At 39.3% G+C, this 15827-nt stretch overlaps 1 protein-coding gene across 1 annotated transcript in view; it reads left to right on the top strand.

Moving 5' to 3' along the window:
• Positions 1-898, top strand: part of ANK3 (ankyrin 3) — a gene marked incomplete at both ends in the record, with an annotated part of 351101 nt that extends 350203 nt beyond the window's left edge. Inside the window, one exon of the mRNA XM_080694807.1 lies at positions 830-898. Coding sequence (XP_080550933.1) covers positions 830-898 — 69 coding nt within the window. The remainder of the gene's footprint in view (positions 1-829) is intronic.
• Positions 899-15827: the final 14929 nt, after the last annotated feature.

The following is a 15827-nucleotide window of genomic DNA, read 5'->3' as shown; positions in this document are numbered from 1 at the left end:
TATTCACCAGGGAAGCCCCGTCTCTCAAAGGACACATCATTATTTTTGTTTCCCAGAACTTTACCTTTGCCTGTTAAAAGTTTCTGTTCAGAGACAGAAACTTTGATTGTGCTTACATAAGGAAAGCGTGAAAATTTCTCAGGACTAGGTCAGAAAATTGGAAAGGCTCCTCGTGTATAGAGTAAAAACAGTATTTGTGCAATGGCCTCCCTCTCAGAGGAGTGTGTTCATGGTGCTCAGGAAAGAGAAGTCTTGTTTTTTGGAAAACGATGCCTTCTTGGTCTGTCTAGGAAGGAGAGGACAGTGTGGATAACTCCACAGACCAAAGGGAGGGGGGCCATGCAAGTCTGCAGCATTCTCTTGGTTTTTTAGTTCTCAATTCACCCTTTAATGAGAAATCACTGTCTCATTACAAAAGATCACTTAAAGTCCTGTTGGCTTAAAATGTCAAACTATGATTTATTGATTCTTTTCTTTAATTGGAGCTGGGGGGCCTTGTGTGCTTTAGTGATGATTTCTTCTATTTTATTATAAGAAATGGTCAGGCTGCTCTTTATATATATAATTTATCACTAACCTGCTAGATTATTGTGAAGTACAGTTACGTTCTACTCACTTTGACAGATGCTCTGTCTCTGTTGCTTGCCTAGATGATGCTAAACTGTGTGGTTAGACCAAATAGATTGTATGTATTTTTAGACTTTAAGTAACAAAGAACTGTATATGGTTGCATTTATCCTAGTCCAGCCTCCAGGAACCAGAATGGGAATTCCTTTTACCACTGAACCTCTTTCACCACAAAATCTTAATATATACATTCCTTTTGAAGCAGGGAGAAGCTTATAAAATGAAGACAAAGAAAGAAATCCGGCACGTGGAAAAGAAGAGCCACTCCTAACAGTGAATGGTCAGTCAAGGTGTGAAGTTTGCTCCTGCCCCTTCCTGTGAACCTTCTCAGTTTCCCTAAAGAAGTGATTCAGATCTTCCCTGTCCTCTTTTTTACTGAATTTTGGCTTTCAAAAATCCAGTATGAAGTTGCTCACTTTATGTTTGTGGATGCGTACACACATACTACATATACACTCAGATTAAACATGACTTTAGTTCGGTCCACAGACTTTCTCCTAACAACTTAGGTAGGAATTTAAATGTAAATGATGTTTGCAGAAGCAAATTATCGATAGTGATTTTTATTTTGTTTTGGTACAAAACACTGTCCTTGTGTCCTACCCTGTGTCTGGAGCTGAAGGCTGAGCCCAGAGCAGGACATGGCTATCCCTGAGGGGGACGGTGGGGAACAGAGCATTTTATACCTTCTTTCTTTCTCAAATAGGCACAACTGTCCCCCAGAAGTGAACCTAGCTCCTGACCTACACTTCCAGCCATTTTTACTTTTTTGTTTGGAAATAAGACTTTACTAGGTTGCTGAGAGTCTTGCTAAGTTGCTGAGATTGGTCTTGAACCTGCAATCCTCCTGTCTCAACCTCCCAAGTACTGGGATTATAGGTGTGCACCACCACACCCGGCAATAGTGATTTTTAAATCTCCTTTTCTTAGCCGGGCGTGGTGGCGCACGCTTGTAATCCCAGTGCTTGGGAGGCTGAGACAGGAAGATCACACAGGTTCAAAGCCAGCCTCAGCTACTTAGTGAGGCTCTCGGCAACTTAATGAGACCCTGTTTCCAAATAATGTATAAAAAATAGGTCTGGAAGTATAGCCCAGAGGTAGAAAACCTCTGGGTTCCACCCCCAGTACCACCAAAATAAATAAATAAATAAAAATAAATCTCCTGTTCTCTTAAGAGCATGGGCTCAAAATTAAATGAAGTAGCCAGGTGTGGAGGCGCACGCTTGTAATCCCCGCGCTTGGGAGGCTGAGACAGGAGGATCACACAAGTTCGAAGCCAGCCTCAGCTACTTAGTGAGGCTCTCAGCAACTTAGTGAGACCCTGTTTCCAAATAAAATATAAAATAGGTCTGAGAGTATATCCTAGAGGTAGAAAGCCCCTGGGTTCCACCCTCAGTACCACCACCAAAAAAAAAAAAAAAAAAATTTAAATGAAGTAGCTATATACAATTTAACAGGAAGCCTTTTGGCAACAAATAATTCCTCTAACTAAATATGTTCTGAGAGTTGTATTAATCCAGCCTTTCACCATTTTAGGAAAAGAGTGTCTGAGGATATACTTTGGTTGGTAGTGCCAAGTCTAAATTAAATGAGTAAAATCCTATATACTACTATTTTATGTAAATCAAAGCAAAAAATTAAATAAAAATGCTCTTTATCTTTTAAGTTAAGTATCTAGTAAGTGACCCTTGTTTAAATATGACTGGTCTTTTCTTTACAGATCACATTATTTTCCGTTAACATTTTTCTGAATTTTATATCATCTTATTTCTACTTAGCTACAATTAAAAGGCCATTTGGAGGCTGGGAATGGTGAAGCATATCTGTAATGCCAGCTGCTCAGGAGGCTGAGGCAGGAGCATTACAAGTTCCAGGCCAGCCTGGGCAATTTAGTGAGACCCTGTCTCAAAGTTACAAAAGGGGGGAGGCAGGGGTTGAGGTTGTTAACTGTGTGGTGAAATGCTTGGCTAGTACGTAAAAGGCTCTGTGTTCAATCCCCATTACTGCCAAAAGTAAAAATAAATATAGGATGAAAAACGTTTTTGGAAAATCCTCCATGGAAAAAAGTAAGCAGAATCATTTCTTTAGGAACCACTCATCTTCATCCCCTGTGCTCATGGTCAAAGCATTAGACAGATGCTAGTTTCCCTTTCACTAATCATCTGTTTCCTACCTTGTGACAATACTGCTATTTGCAGTATTCAGATAAGGAACCAAGAAATAACCTAGTCTCAGTATCCCAGTTATGTATGTGAGGTCACTAAGGCCCAGATAACTTTTCAAGCCTCATCCTTTGTTTTTTTTGTTTTTTTGTTTTTTTACTCTGGGCAACTTAGTGAGACCCTGACTCACAGTAGAAAGAGCTGAGCATGTGGCCCAGAAGTAGAGTACTTGCCTAGCCCTGGGCTCAATCCCAATACCACAATTAAGTTAGGAAGAAAGAAAGCTTGTCGGGCTAACTTGCAGTCAAAATGTGAATGCAAAATGACTTCAGCATAAAACAAACTCTTTAACGTGGAATTATAGCCAGCCCATTTTTAAGGCAAAAAGCCAATGACTTCAGATATTTGTATATATAAACTGATTTGAGGTTTAGAAAATATTTTAACATTTTTATCTTATTTAGCCCATTGTATGGACTTTTGCTTCCAACCATTCCTAGATGAGGTTACTAAAGCTCAGAGGGTCAGATGACGTTTATGTAGAGCCAGGACTTGAATGCAAGATTACGGACCCTCAGCTTATTGTTCTTTCTATTTTAAAAACTGTCTCTCCAAACCTATATTCATCTCCTGTCAAATAACTATTGTATGCCAGGCACTAGGTAAAATTATTACATAAGTTACTTCATATAGTTACCAAAACAGTGCTGTAAAATGTTGTTTTTAGAAAGAAGGAAATCAAGGTTTAGAAAAGTTAAATGATTTACCAAGGTTAGGAAGCAGAATGAAATTTGAACTCATCTAGAACCTAAGTTCTTAACTTCTAGATACTCAAATGGTCATTTTTGAATCAAAAAGGAACCTGTAATAAGTTTCTTTATGAAAACACTCTTTTTTTCGAACCCTTTTTAAAACAAAGCAAATTTTGAAACCATCCATATCTCTGGATTTTTACTTAACATACCACTAGAGGGCCAATTAGTGAGGCCAGGGAAAGGAAAGCCATAAGAAAGACTGGCACTACAAGTACCTGTATTCCAGACCTCATTAGAAATGATGCTAAGGACCTCGCTCACAGCACGTGCAACCCAGGAGAGCCTCAGCTTGCCAGGGAAGCACTTTGAGGCCCAAAATTCGACTCATTTCATTTCACGCTTTCCTTCAAAGGATACTTGATCTTGTCCATGGTTCAGAGGGAAGGACTAGATACACAGTGGTGAATAAAACCTCCATGGTTCAGTCTTTCTGGATTTTTCAGTCCACACATAGGAAAGAAATGGTACCAATGTTTAACACCAACAACATAAAGGCCAGGATCCATATTTCTATGCAAACATAGACTTGGGCACTAGAGAAAGTCCCTCTGAAGCCAAAACATGTAAGTGAAGACTTCACAGGTAATGCTATCCATGAAATGAATGGAGAAGAGGGTATGTCATGCACAGTGGCCTGAAGGTACAGAAAGGCCCATCATACTTAAGGAAATCAAAGATCAGTGTGCCAGGATTTGGAGAGATGAGGGGAAGGCAGGCACAAGAAGAAATGAGAAATGCACCATCATTCAGAGCCCTGATAGTCACAGGAAATTATTAAATTTTATTCCAAGCCTTTAAAGGGTTTTAAGCAAGAGCCTAACTTAATTCTCCCACCCATTTTTATTTCTTTTTCTTTTTAAATCACACAATGTAGAGAATGGATAAAGAGATGAATAAAGCAATCAGTTAGGAGGTTCTTTCTGGAGCCTAAAAAAGTCATAATGGGTGCCTGGTCCAGGACCTGGGAAGTAGTTTTAGAAAGATTGACAGTACAGTTGTAGACTATAGTGGAGAAGAATAAAGTCTAGAATGACTCCCAAGTGATAGTATAAGCAACTGAGTATTAAAGAAAGGAACAAAAGTGGAAACGAACAGGATTTTAGAGTATCAGGTATCCATGCTTGGACTCGGCAAGTTCAGGTGCTTATGAGACGTGAAAGTATTTTGTTTGGTAAGTCTAGGGTTCTGAGAAGAAGTTGGGGCTGGACAATGATGTGAGAATCATGAATGTGACCACCTAGGAAGAAAATTGACATGAGCAGAAAACTTGAGCATAGGCCCTAAGAACATTTCCAGGGACGTTTAGAAGATCATAGGGAAGTTAACAGAAATACATTTGAATACAAGGCCCTCATCATGAGAAACAGAAGGAGGCCTGACCTGGGCAAGAGGAAGGGAAGGAGAAGGTAGAATGGAAGAATATTTTGGAAGGATAACAAGCAGACTGATTCTAATGGGGCTTAGAGGAAGAGGGAGAGTGAGGATCTCAGCATTGGACCTTACATGTAAACTATGGCAAAAATACCAAACCTAAGCCCACAGAAGGAGATGGACGATTATGGTAGGATGAGTAAGGTAACAGGCTTTGTGAATCCTGTATGTGATGTCCTTAATATTTGTCAATGATTTCAATCATAAGTTTGAACTAAGGGTTAGAAGTAATGTAGATGGAATTGTTCAACAGTTTGTCAGCCCTGAGTGCTTTCCCAAGTTACTTCTGTATCTTAATTTCATCACCTCTATTATTATCCCATTAGAGCAATGAAGGGCTTGGAATTCAGCCCTCATGAATAGCAAGAGCCTTCTATCCCAGTCAAAGGATATTAGGAACATATCTCAGAGTTGTTTTTTAGAAAATTGAGTTAATACATGTAAATTGATTAATAATAGTGGCTGCCAAGCCTGCAACAACTGTGAGCTATTCTTGTTAGTGTTAAGAATAGAACCAAGAATAGTCTAGGAGAGTTGGGGACAGAGGCCGGGGGCTAAGCAGCCGCCGGGGATGCTGCACAGACCACAGTGAAGGAGTCACAGCAGTGTCACCATGCTCTTCAAGTGAGGGTGGTCTCTCCGTTATTCCTTACCACTGTCCTACTAATGTGTTCTCATTACTTTTTTTTACTAAGGGATGAATGAGGCAGAAAGGGCAAGATTCTTGGGGCCACAATTAATGACAGGTCTGGATTTTACCTCCATCTTGGGATTCAGCCTTATAGAATTCATGGTTTAAATTACTTCACTCCAAATTCAGGACCCTGCCCACAAGCATAGTCTCCCAGGATTCCTATGGAATAGATATGTTTTTATACTGTGTTTCCCTTATTTTTTATCCTTTAAAAAATAAAAAAAAAACAATCCTGCATTAATCAAAGGCCTTGGTTCCAAGGTAAGAGCAAGGTTGTGCAGCCAGTTGGCCTGACCTCCAGTGCTGACTTCCCCAAGAGCGACCTGTCCTGCGGCTCGTTAACCTTTGTGGCTCTGTTTTCATATTTGTACAGTGGAGGAAAGTGTAGTGCCTCATTGTTATTAGGAATAAATGAGCTAACCACTTTAGAACAGAGCCTGACATATAATAAACATTTCAGCAAACATAAATTATATTTTCTTTCACTGTCAAAATATGAATTATTTTCCCTTTTTCCTGCATGGTCTCCCCCCCCACCCCCACAAACTTTTATCACAAGTTACCAGCAAAGAACAAACTGCAAAAAGCCCCATTTATTGGTGTGAGTTTAATAAGCCTACCTGAATTGGGAATTATTTTAAGACTAAAGTGTAGTTTATTATAATTACATGTAGTAATTAAAATTATTTCTTAGAAAAAATATTCTTAGCCCCATGAATCTTATAACTTGAGAGAGAGGACCTTGTCTGGGGGAAAGGGGGAGAAAAAACTAGAACAAAGAATTCTGTCTTTTATGGGCTGTGGGGAAGGTGTGTCAAAAAGGCTTTCCTCGCCATGTGTGGTGGCTCACGCTTGTAATCCCTGAGCTTGGGAGGCGAAGACAGGAGGATTGCGCAGGTTCGAAGCCAGCCTCGCTGGCTTAAGAGAACCTGTTTCCAAAGATTAAAAAAAAGTGCCCGGAGGTAGAAGGTTTCCAGGAACCCCAGTATCACCAAAAAAAAAAAAAAAAAAAAAAAAAGACTTTCCTTAGCTGGGCATGGTGGCACACGCTTGTAATCCCCGCGCTTGGGAGGTGGAGACAGGAGGATTTCGCAGGTTCAAAGCCAGCCTCGCTGGCTTAAGAGACCCTGTTTCCAAGTAAAAAAATATATAAAAAAGGTCTGGGAGTATAGCCCAGAGGTAGAAGGGTTTCCAGGAACCCCAGCACCACACACACAAAAAAAGGCTTTCCTCAAACCAAAACAGAAGTAAGTTCATGGGTGAGAGCTCTTGAGATGCCCTGAATCTCAAGATGAGTGGAGCTCGTTAGAGAGACAGAAGATCTGCACTAACAAGCTTGGAACACAGAAGAGTTGCAGAAATTATAAGACAGAGAAGTAAGGTGGATGCAAACTCATGAGCTAAAAAGAAGTTGGAAAAAAACGTATAATTGAAAATTGATCCTCAAAGTCACATCTGTGGACAACACTATCAGCATCACCTAGGAGTCACTCACCTACTGAATCCATATCTGCATCCAAAGATGCCCAAGGTGACACATATGCACATTAAGCCTTAAGAAGCATCTTCTGGGACACATCACTGGCTCTCAAGCTTGAACACTGGAGAATTATCTGAAAAGTCTTTAAAATTGTTTTGTGTTGGACCCCATCCCAAGAAATTCTGGTTAGCACATATGGGATGTGGGCTAGATGTTGGGGCCGCTGAACTTTTCCCAGATAATTCTATTATGCAGTCAAGTTTGAAAACCACTAGAGACTGTAAAACAAAGCTTTTTAGTGCAGAACAGTGGGAATTAAGCCCCCACAATGTGCAGTAGAGTGGGCTGCAAAGGGTTTCAGATGCCAAGCTAAGGATTTAGGGCTTTTTTACACTGGGTATTAAGTACTAAAAACCACTAGGAAAGTTCAATTCTACACCTGAGCTTTCACCCATCTTGAAAATGTGATCTGCAAAGTACAATATTCATCTCAGATATATCAACTGCCATGAAAAAAAATGCATTTAATTGCTGTTTTCTGGATTATAAAATATTTCTTAAGATTAAATAATTACCATGAAATAATAGGAATGATTGGTTTTCTTAGTTTCACCTACCTTTGTACTTAAAAAGGCATACAAACCCAAAGGAAGATTCTCAAATCCAAATGTGACTATCACATATCCGTTACCCAAACCCAGAAAGGGGAGATGATTCAAAATTCAACTTTTGAAATGTCCTCCTGGTGGCATCTTCCCTTCACACTGTCATCAGATAGCCATCGTTACAGTTTATATGAAATGTCATTTAGCCAAAGTTCTCATGCTTTATGTGCAACACTGTACTTGGTAGAGAGTCTTTTCTACAATTCTGCTGTCCTTTAAGTTGGCACCCACACACTCTGATTGCATGGGTCAGGACAAGAGAGAGATACAAGGATAGCTTAACTATCACTTAAAAACAAGCTATAACCCAAAACATACCCAAATACAAATGGGCCTAATTAATAGCATTTTTAAAAGTATAAAAACATATCCGCTATTTCTTGAAAGATAATGTTTGCTCATATTAAGGTAGAAGGGAAAGATCTTATTTCTTGTTAAAAACTAACAGGAAGTTGGGCAGATTTTTAAAAGAAATGAAGATTTAAAATTTTCAACTAGGTTGTAGTGATCTCTTATCTATATAGATTCACTAAAATTTATCAAGTTGTACGTTTTAATACATGAAATAAGATTTCATAAATTTTGTATGAAGTAAGCTGTAAAATATAGGGGAAAGTTTAGCTAGAGAAAATTGCTGAGGTCTCTTCCTAAGAAACCCAAGAACATTTGGTAAGGAGAACACTTGGTGGTAACATTATCAGAGGATCATCTAAGATGCCTGGTACCTGGAAGATTAGGATTAAATGGTAGAAGCAGAGGTGTGAAAATCTCAATCTTACTTTGATTTGCCCACCCTCAGTAAAGTGATCTGCTCAAATGAGTCACTTTCCTTCTCTAGAAGCCCTGCAGAGTCACTGGAGAAGGGCAGAAATCACCTGAGAAGGAATCCATACTTGGGTGGTGTTGGCACCAAGCATTAGTGACCTGGGGTGTGAAAGTCACTAGCACTTTTAAGACAGAAACAGAAGCCCAAGTCCTTAGTGGGAAAACAAGAGGAAGTGTCATTCTAACGTGTGTACATAAGACAAGATGTCTTGGGTGATCCATCAAATGAGAAACAAATTTGTCTGGGACTGGTAAACAACCTCAACCTCAGTGTGAACACTCTTGGGCCCCAACAGAAGCAGAATCCTAAATCTTCTCCTGGATCTGCAAAAACTAGTTTGTTGTATGCACATGAATGATCAGTGTTGTTCCTGAAACTGTCCTTTCCTTAACTCAGGATTCCCATAGAGCTGTCTTATTCTCAGGCAGGCATTCAGGTTTTCCGAGTTTTCACACCCAACAAGGAAGGAGAACTGTTTGTAGAAAGAACTTTGTTCAACAGAGAAGAATTTGTACCAAGACCAGCACTGCCCAAAAGTGTGAAGACCTTGCCAAACATGGTGTGGTGCACACCCATAATCCTAACTACTCTGGAGGCTGAGGCAGGGGGATCCCAAGTTCAAGGCTGGCCTGAACAATTTAGTGAGACCCTGTCGCAAAATATAAAAATATAGCTGGGCGTGGTGGCGCAGGCTTGTAATCCCAGCATTCGGGAGGCTGAGACCTGAGGATCACGGTTCGTGGACAGCCTCAGCTACTTAGGCCCTGCGCAACTTAGTGAGACCCTGTTTCAAAAATAAAGAATAAAAAATAGTGCAGAAGTTATAGCTCAGAGGTCAAATGCCCCTGGGTTTCATACCCAACCCCCCAAAAAATATATATATAAAAATATAGGACCTAGTATGTTCAGTTCTTTCCTAGTGCTTGTGAGCCCCAGGGTTTAACCCCTAGTACTACAAAAATAAATTTTTGAAAACTTTTTATATATGTATATATAAAAAGGAATGTATATTTAAATATTACATATAATTTATGTATAAAAACATATATATTATATATAACATATATGTATATGTGTACAAGACATTCTCAGTGAAGCCAATATATAAAACCTCAAATTATCCCCTCAGGAGTGATGCAGGAAAGCAAGTATTCTTTGCAACGATGAAAGTTAGTCTGTAGTTTTAATTTGCATGTGTAAATGCAATTTCATAATAATAAAATGATGAAATTATTCCTCCTTTATGATAGATGAGTTGGATTTTAGGGGTGACTTATAAACCTACATAAATGACTGTGATGCCCTAGCCTAACTCCATAGGCTTGACCCTGGGTGCCCATGAAAGCTCTATACCTCTTACATTTTGACATTGAGGGAAATCTCATTATCATCTCTCAGCCATATTGTTTTGCAGATGATAAGACTGAGGTCCATAGGGCTGCAAATGGCTTTTGAGTAGCTAAGTAACTGAGCATCAGAGACAAAACCAGGAGATGGACTTTCCAGTGCTCTCTCTAATCAAAACCATAGTGAGTAAGGCTCTGTGAAGGTTAGAGGGTCACCTAGATAAGGTTACCGCTGCCCAACAGCTTTCTAGAACACTCTAGAACCACATCCATTGAGGCATTTAGCACCAGCCCAACCACCCCATTAAGAAAGAGAAGACCCAGCCAGGACTGGAGGCTGCCAAAAAGATTACAAGTTCACAGCCACCCTCAGTAACAGAGTGAGACCCTCCAAAATTTAGTGAGGCTCTGTTTCAAAATAGAAATAAAATAGGGCTGAGTTTTAGTTCAGAGGTAGAATGCCTCTGGGTTCAATCCCAAGTATCACACACACAAAAAAAATCCTCATTCTCTAAGGCTTTTCTGTTGAATATTAAGGAAGACTTCCCTTTCTTCCTTTCTTTCTTTCATGAATGAAAGCTGAACTCACTACCTACTGTCTCTTTTTCTTTCCACAGGATGTGTTTTTACTGCCAGTATTGAGAAATTCAAGGAAGAAATTTCAGCAGGAAGAAAAAATTTTATGGAGAAGGGTGTGTGTGTTTGCTGCTTCCACACATTAATGGCATGATTTTTTATGCAAAAAGAAAAAGAAAACCACTCACATTTTAATTTAGCATGAGCCAATTTACAGAGCATGGAAATTCACTTTCATTCCCAGGATTGGCGCGTGTGCAATTAGCAATGCAGTGTATATACAAGAAGCCATGCTGTTAACAGTTTATCTCAAGTAATTTGGTGTCATTTACTAAAAGAAGAAATTCCTGCTGCCAGAAGGGACAGAAGGAGTTGAAAAGATCCAATCAAGGAGAAATACTAAAATTACTAAATCCACAACAGCTCGCCTTATTTTTCTTGGACCCAAACTGTCAGGGTATAAACACTATTTGTTTCTTTTTTAAAACATGGATAGTTTTGCTGTAAATAATAACACTGTATAGATTCTAACAGGAAAATAGAATAAATGTTGATAAGGCACTGCCTCTTAGAACACAAACAATATTGCAAATGCATTAAACATAACAGGGGTCTCAAGTGACTTCACCCTAGGAAAGGGGGGAGGGGTTCTGGGTTGGGGGGCTCTTCATGGATTCTTGTATATTAGCAATTATAATGTTTGTATATGCAAAACTGCTAGCTTGATTTTAAAAAAAAGAACAAAAACAAATCTTTAAAATCTGCTGCAAATTTAAATAATTCCCCAAATGAGGAATTCTGTAGTTCTGTGAAAAATTTTTTCTTCAGAATACTAATATTTTGATGCATGTGTATCACCTTATTTTGATTAAATCTTTTCCAATTTTGCAAACACTACAGTATACTGCGACACAAAAGATTTTATCTGTAAACACAAAGCCCTTCATCTACTATTTGTTGCTATTGCCAATTTTTTCAATGAAATGACCTAAAAATGGAAAAAAAAAACCCTATACAGTAGTTGCTTAGGGGGTGGGGGGTGCTGTTAGTGCTTAAAAGGGGGTAATGCTTGCCGCTGTAGGGGTGGATGGTGCTCATAAGAGGCCCCAGTTGGGGTATTTAAAATGGACTGAAGAGAAACCCTTAGCTAGTAGAATGGCAGCACACTGTAAAATTCTCACTGTATTGTGTACTGGCTATGAGATGTAGACACCTTTCAGTAAGCCAATCATTTGTAACCATCCTAGCAGTGTCATATTAGGTTAATAAGGCTGCTGTGTTTTAAAGGGCGTTTTTATTTGGGTTTTGGTGAAATTCTTTAATTTGTTGATTATATTCACATAAAATCAGCATTCATTGACACATAGCTCTAATGACATATGTATGAAAAACCAGACACTGGATGACCTAGTCAATTATTTAAGCATAAAATAAATTGTGTTAAACTCTTCACCTATCTGTGCTCTACAGTGTCCTTGTGTTCTCTGGCAAAAGGTAGCTGTTAAAGCCCTCGTAGGAGTCCTGACTACACCAGTCCACCTGCTCATCCTGTTTGCAGTCACTAGAGAGATCATCCCTAGCTTTCATTCCTGACCCGAAAACTCACAGCTTACGGTAATTCTGTGCATTTTGTGAAGGAACCAAGACTTAAGGTTAACTCATGAGCTGGGTGTGGTAGCATGTTAATGTAATCCCAGTACTTGGGAGGTTGAGACTAGAAAAATGCAGGTTTGAGGACATCCTTAGCAAGGGAAGGAGACCTCTCAGCAACTTAGGGAGATGCTTTTTCAAAACAAAAAGGGCTGGAGATATAGTGTGGAGGTAGAATGCCTCTGGGTTCAATCCCCAGTATATATATATATATATATCTATCTCTCTCTCTCTCTCTCTCTCTCTCTCTCTCTCTCTCTCTCTCTCTCCTCTCTCTCTTTCTCTCTCTCTCTCTCTCTCTCTCTCTCTCTCACACACACACACACAAAAAAAAAAAAAAAAAAAAAAACTGACAGGCAATGGTTGCCTGCATCTGTTTGGGCCTGCCCCTCAAATGTAAGAAATAAGAAATAAGGGTTATTCCAGCCAGTATGTCAAGAAGTCATAAACCAGCACTTCTTCCAGGAACCATCTAGCCTGCAGTGGCTCTTAATCCATAAAGTATCTATTTTGTTTCTGAATTGACATTGGTTTTCAGTACTTAAAAGTTAGGCAATTTCTTTCTTTCTTTTTTTTTTTTTTTTTTGGTGGTACTGTGGTTCCTGGAAACCCTTCTACCTCCAGGCTACACTCCCAGATGTATTTTTATACTTTTTATTTGAAAACAGGGTCTCTTAAGCCAGCATGGCTGGCTTCAAAATTGTGTGATCCTCCTGTCTCCACATCCCAAGCGCAGGGATTACAAGCGTGCACCACCACGCCCGGGAGGCAGTTTCATGTAATAACCCAAGTCTCTCGACTTCTCTTGAGAAACAAAATTTGAACAGTAGACCTCATTCCCAGAAAATGATCTGCTGGATTTCCCTGCCCTCTTCAACCAGATATATGAGCTAAAGGTAACACTCTCCCAGCCCTAGCCCCATTTCTTATATTTGCGGGTTCTGACTAGCCTTGTAGGTGTTGGAGTTTACAACCCATTTGCTAAGGATTCTAAGTTGGGGGTCAGAGGCTATTGCTGCTTTAACTTTTATTCTAGTCCAGAGCCTAACATGGAGCAGTTGCAGTAGTAATAACCCTAATCAGTGCTAACACTGGAGGGCTCACTGTATACCTGCCTGCAAGTCCACTGCACCTGTTAACTCAATCCTCACAGCCATTTTATGAATTAGGTACTGTTAGACACTAATAGTCCTCATGTAAGATGAATGCATTCAGCAATGTCACATACTGTCTGTCTATTAAATAGCATTGACAAGTGGAATGAATCCTTCCTATGAATTCAATACCAACACAGAAAGCAAGCATAAAGAACGTATCTGCATTAAGAATGAAGCTAGACTGTATTTACACAGTGTTCCAAACTAACAAAATGAGTCCTCGCTTTTGCACCGAAATCATCTTATGATACGCAAACTGGTGATATGCACACCACAAAGTAAACACACATACACACACACACACACACACACACTCTCACACACACACAACTACAATAACTTGCCTCCAAAATCTCTGTAAAACAAGACCACAGTGCAGGTGTCCTAACGTCCATCTAAGAGTTAACAAATTTCTGACTCACCCTTGACAGAAGGTGTTATCCTGAACTAGAAACTCAATGTATGCTTTTCTAGGTATTAAGTGGTTATGTTTATATCCTGAAAATCTGACTGTAGAGATAGGTGTTGGGCTAAGCTTCAGATCATGAAAACGTTCTTAAATTTGCTCATAAGTATCCAAAATATAATAGGATTTTATTTGCATATATGTATATATATAATTTATATGTGTATACATGGATCAAATGGGGCATATGTTATATATTCCTAATGATAGTGTTTGGCTTACCAGCTTATAAAAAATGTATTTAAGAATTTCTTTGACAATGCTGTAAAAAATGAACTGTGACTGATAAATTACTGTTTTTCCATTTTATATTCCAAATTCCTAGTTTGTTAAGGGTATTATTGCTGTATTGCCAACTATGGCAATATTTTCACTTCTAGAAGGGATCTACTTCATTGAACACCTAAGCAGCCAGCCAGCCTCCCTTCCTCCATACGTAAGGACTGCTGATCCTGCTCACCCTTAATGTTCCACCATGTTCATTTTAGTTATCATCTTGGGGTGCCATAAACATGGAAGTTTTTTTCCATGGCAAATAAACAAAAAAAGTTGTTTGCTTGCCTTTGTTATTATGAACATCAGCTTGTGTTTGGCTCTACTCAGGGACACGTGAGAAAACCAGAAGTAAATGACAGGAATGGTAACTCATCTCCAAGTATCTCTGTTGAAGCCAGCGATCCAAAACTGATCTATGTGAGAGAGTCTTGGTATTCTTAAGTTTGATAAAGAGGCCCTGGCATATTAAAAAATGTGTAATCTCCTAATCCTACGGCAGCACTCTGTCATGAGTGGATGATCAAATAGACTAGAAAGAGACATTTTCAAGATTGAGACTAGAACCAAACTTTTCAAGGGTTCTTTTAATAATAAAAACAAAGTAGTGGTGTCACTTATTTACATGCTTACCTCACTAATCATGTAACACAACAAGAAAAAAGTGGATTTTGATAAGTATCATTTATAATAGGCCCGGTAGCTTTTACTTTAATAAATGCTATGCTTCAAACAGAAGGTGAAATTTAGCATTATATCTGCTGTGCTCATTCACTGATAGCTATGTATAATATATGCAGCTAGGCAAATGTGCAGTGCAGAAATTTTATTCTATATCACTTGGTGCTTCCAAAGTTAGGGTTGCATTTCCAATAGAACATCCTGGGACTCCTCACAAAGTCCAGAGGAGCACCATAACAAAAGCAAGGTGAAAAAGCTCAGAGGACTACGGGACGAGCCCCAATGCGGGGGAAGTATACTAAAATGAGAACCACCAGGACTTTCTTCTAGGGCTACCATGGAACTTCCTGTTGATACCCAGAAACAAACCATCCTCTGTTTAATTTCCCCCAACAGCCTCAGTCACCACTTCTCTCTGGCCATCTCACAGAAGGAATGGCATATTCCTGAAAGCTGGGTGGAGTGATGAGCATCCGTCTTACTTGAGACTCTGCCCTCTGAGGACAGCAAAGTCCTTTTGTCTCCTGCTGCATCCATAGTACAGCAGTTCCCCACCCTGACCCCGATCTGCAGTTTCACTTTCCGCAGTTTCAGTTATTCATAATCTGCTGTGGTCTGAAATGATCAAATGTAAAATTCTCAAAATAATAAGTTTAAACAACTCCCTATGGTATAATGTTACAATTGTTCTATTTCTGTTATTATTGTTGCTAATCCTTTATTGTGCTTATTTTATAAATTAAATTTTATCATAGGTACATATGTACAGGGAAAAAAATAGTACGTATAGACTTTGGTACTATCCACAGGTTTTTTTCTTTTTTTTTTTTTTTTGCGGGTCTGAGGATGGAACTCAGGGGCATTTGACCTCCGAGCTACACCCCCTGTCCTATTTTTTATTTTTTATTTTGAAACCAGGTCTCACTGACTTGCAAAGGGCCTCACTAAGTAGCTGAGGCTGTCCGCGAACAGCGATCC

The sequence above is a fragment of the Muscardinus avellanarius genome (assembly GCF_963383645.1).
Source record: "Muscardinus avellanarius genome assembly, chromosome: 4".
NCBI lineage: Eukaryota > Metazoa > Chordata > Mammalia > Rodentia > Gliridae > Muscardinus > Muscardinus avellanarius.
The sequence above is the reverse complement of the archived record's forward strand: the minus strand, read 5'-3'. Positions and strand labels throughout refer to the sequence as shown.